We start from the raw sequence: 3,318 nt of genomic DNA on the forward strand, positions 1-3,318 counted from the left end.
TGGGCTATACAGAAATGCCGGCTATTTGGTTGCGTAGAAAATCGTAGCTGCAGATGTGAAGTCTTAACTGCCATTATGAACGATTTTTTTACAGACGAAATTATTTAAATTTAAACAACGTGTTACAAATAAAACCCAGTAGATGGCCTTTACTTTTACAGTAACGTCATAGCTTTGCTCAAGTAACCTTGGTCCGTTAGAGATGTCAATTGTAAATTGACATTAGAATAAATCAATGGATCTGTAATTAAAAAACTAGGAAAGATGGATTCCCATACTTTATACAAAATTGTTTGTCATAAAAACACCTTTTGTTTGATAGGTCACACAGGCAAAACGGTGCAGGGACAAAACAGTTATCAATAAATTGCCTGTTTCAGCTGCTATTTCACATTTGGTGGTTGAAGCTAGTGATGGGATGCCGATTGATCCTCCACGAAGGGATCAAATCTTAATAGTGCGATGCAACAAACAAACAATCATTTCAATCGTAATTTGATAATATCATTGCTATGCGGGACATAAAGCTTTTATGAATATAGTAACGTTTTGTAATTATGTAATTTTTTGTAGAACATTAACATGCGTTGCTTATTTGATATCTTAAAGTTATGTGAACAGCTCCTTGTGGAAATCCGATTAAGCAGATCAATCCGGCTCTTACTTCGCATCTCTAGTTTGTAAAACAAACTTTAGAATTATCGTCAATACAAACATCCTTACCCTTATCTGATACCTGGTAAGTATGAAGCCACTATTCGTTTTGAAACAATTCTCAGCTCGCAAGGTATTTTATAAACAACATTATCTCTTCACAGCTGGAGTGGAGCTTGCCAATCCACAGATTGATCAAGAGCTGTCGGAAAAAATGTCAGAATGATAAGATCATTCGAAAAGTGCGCACGCAAAATGAGCACATTTGAAAACCCGATCTCCCAGCTGAAGGATATTTTTCAGTGCGGTGTAGATGCTGTAAAACCACGTTCCCTGTTCCAGCAACAGTTAGTTCAAAACATCGCTTTACAACAAAGTCTATCACACGAAGACAAACGTTATCATGTGATCGGTTTCGGAAAGGCGGTGCTTGGAATGGCTGTTGAAATAGAAAAGTTACTCGGCACCCGCCTGCGCAGCGGCTTGATCAGCATTCCCGTAGGCACCAGAGAACGGTTTGCCAAAGATTTGGATTTTTCGCTGCACCCTGACAGCCCCCTGGAAGTGATCGAATGTGCTCACAATAATCTACCAGACGAACGAGCAACCGTTGCTGCCTCGAGGATGAAGGCACTCGCGCAGGTCATGTCCTCCGATGATGTGCTTTGCGTACTGGTTTCTGGAGGTGGATCTGCCCTGCTGTGTTTACCAAAGAAACCTGTCACGCTGGCGGAAAAGCTGCACATCATAAAAACATTGGCTGGCTCTGGAGCGTCAATCGACGAGTTGAATCACGTGAGAATAGCCTTATCAGCGGTCAAAGGAGGACAGCTAGCGATGGAGGCGCAGAATGCCTTCAAGGTGTATTCGTACGTTATTTCGGATATTGTTGGCGATCCCGTCGACTTGATTGCTAGCGGTCCGACCGTTATTGGCCATGGGGCAGACGAGAATGCAAATGCAAAAGCGATACTGATGAAGTACAAATTGTGGGACCAGCTTCCGATGTCCGCGGCACAAGTTATCGACCGATCGAAAACCACCGAACACGCTTCTATTCCAGGGGAATTGTTTTTACTCGGAAGTAATGATACGGCTGTAAAAAGTATCGTGGAACGAGCTAATTTGCAAGGTTTAAAAACCATTATTTTATCTAAAAAGATCCAGGGTAATGTTCGGACAGTTAGTGAAATGTATGTGTCACTGGCGGAATTGATTTACAACTTTAAAATAGATAAACTATCGGTGGGTGCATTAGAGGATCGAATTAAACAGTTATTCCACGGCGTAGCGTACGATGATCTAACACCGAACGAGTTTTTGGCAAGCTTAGCAGAATCCAAGAACCAAAGCTTCCTTATCGTTGGTGCTGGTGAACCAACGGTCTGTTTGGAAGGTGACGGTAAGGGTGGTAGAAATCAAGAACTTGCCCTTCGATTTTCCTATGGCATACGAGCGCGTCAGGTTGGTTCAGATAGGATTTATTTTCTATCAGCTGGTACAGATGGTATCGACGGCCCAACGGATATGGCCGGTGCAATCGGTGGAGCTTTCGTGGCACAAGCATACGATCAAATGGGCAGCGCAGCGGATGGCATGGCCTTCGCCAAGCGGAATGATTCGTATCAATTCTATAGCTCCGTTGGGGAAGGTGAATATTTCGTAAAAACCGGCCACACGGGAACCAATGTGATGGATATACATTTGCTGTTAGTTACCTAGCCGATGTGGGAAGGATATCCATACAGCCAACCCTATAAACCACAAATACATGGAAAACGGAAATCGTGCTTGTTGTACATCTGTTGGTTAGAAATAAAAAAGGCAAATGGATGTGATACAAACCCATCGCAATCGAGTCGTTTATCTCTATCATTATGATAATGAAAATTTAAAAAATCAGTAACCTTTCTGTCGGCATCAGGCTCACGAATCATGACTCACCTCTAAGGGGATACGGGTGTGGGATGAGAAACACCGGAAGAAGTCAACCGAACCGGTAATTTATGGCGACCCACAGCCGCGAATCGCAGATGGTCTGTGAACTATTTTCCTCGTGTGCTTTCGTGTGCTGTGCTATTTCATCATGGGTTCTGTTAATGGAGTATCCCCCTCGAGAGAAACCAGCATGAGGTATAGTTCTACTTAGCGATCCGGGCCCGGTGTTCATTGGATTGATTCATGCGATCCCCATGCCAAGCCGCAATTGTATGGGACCGGTGGTCTGTCTTGGGAAGGGACGTCTGCTCTTTCCCGAAAAAAAATCCCAGTGCCAAAGTTGTTGGGGCAGTGGATACGCAAAACAAGATACAGACGGTATGACACTACTGGACCGGTCAGCATGGGTTTGTTTGTATGCGTATGTGGGACGGTGGGTTCCACTCGGTTCGTCCGTGGTTAGCCATCTGCTGCGGTTTGACGTTTCGACGACAAATTTACATATTTTTACTGCTTTAATCTTAAAATTATGCAAAAATATAATAATTCTCATAAAAGTTGTACATCTGGCTGGAAGTGGTCTTACCAGTTCTGGCCGGAGTCGACCCCCCCGAGTTCAGGTTTGGCAGATATTAGGAAAGATCTGGCGGTTCGAGATGGGGGTGAGAAGGGAGAATTAAACTCGCACCGACTTATCAACGGCAAGTGGTCGAGCAGGGTTTCCCA

The 3,318-nt window shown here is 43.8% G+C and overlaps 1 protein-coding gene across 1 annotated transcript; it reads left to right on the top strand.

Moving 5' to 3' along the window:
* The first annotated feature begins 686 nt into the window (after window positions 1-686).
* Window positions 687-2,474, top strand: LOC131292379 (glycerate kinase). The gene is made up of 2 exons (XM_058320821.1): window positions 687-739; window positions 819-2,474. The coding sequence occupies exon 2, from the start codon at window positions 877-879 to the stop codon at window positions 2,374-2,376; it is 1,500 nt and encodes a 499-aa protein (XP_058176804.1). The 5' UTR covers window positions 687-739; window positions 819-876; the 3' UTR covers window positions 2,377-2,474.
* Window positions 2,475-3,318: the final 844 nt, after the last annotated feature.

The sequence above is a fragment of the Anopheles ziemanni genome, chromosome 2 (assembly GCF_943734765.1).
Source record: "Anopheles ziemanni chromosome 2, idAnoZiCoDA_A2_x.2, whole genome shotgun sequence".
Taxonomy (NCBI): domain Eukaryota; kingdom Metazoa; phylum Arthropoda; class Insecta; order Diptera; family Culicidae; genus Anopheles; species Anopheles ziemanni.

Bases quoted from the DNA above. Each gene is read 5' to 3' on its own strand.
- LOC131292379 (XM_058320821.1), top strand. From the start codon at position 877: ATGATAAGATCATTCGAAAAGTGCGCACGCAAAATGAGCACATTTGAA.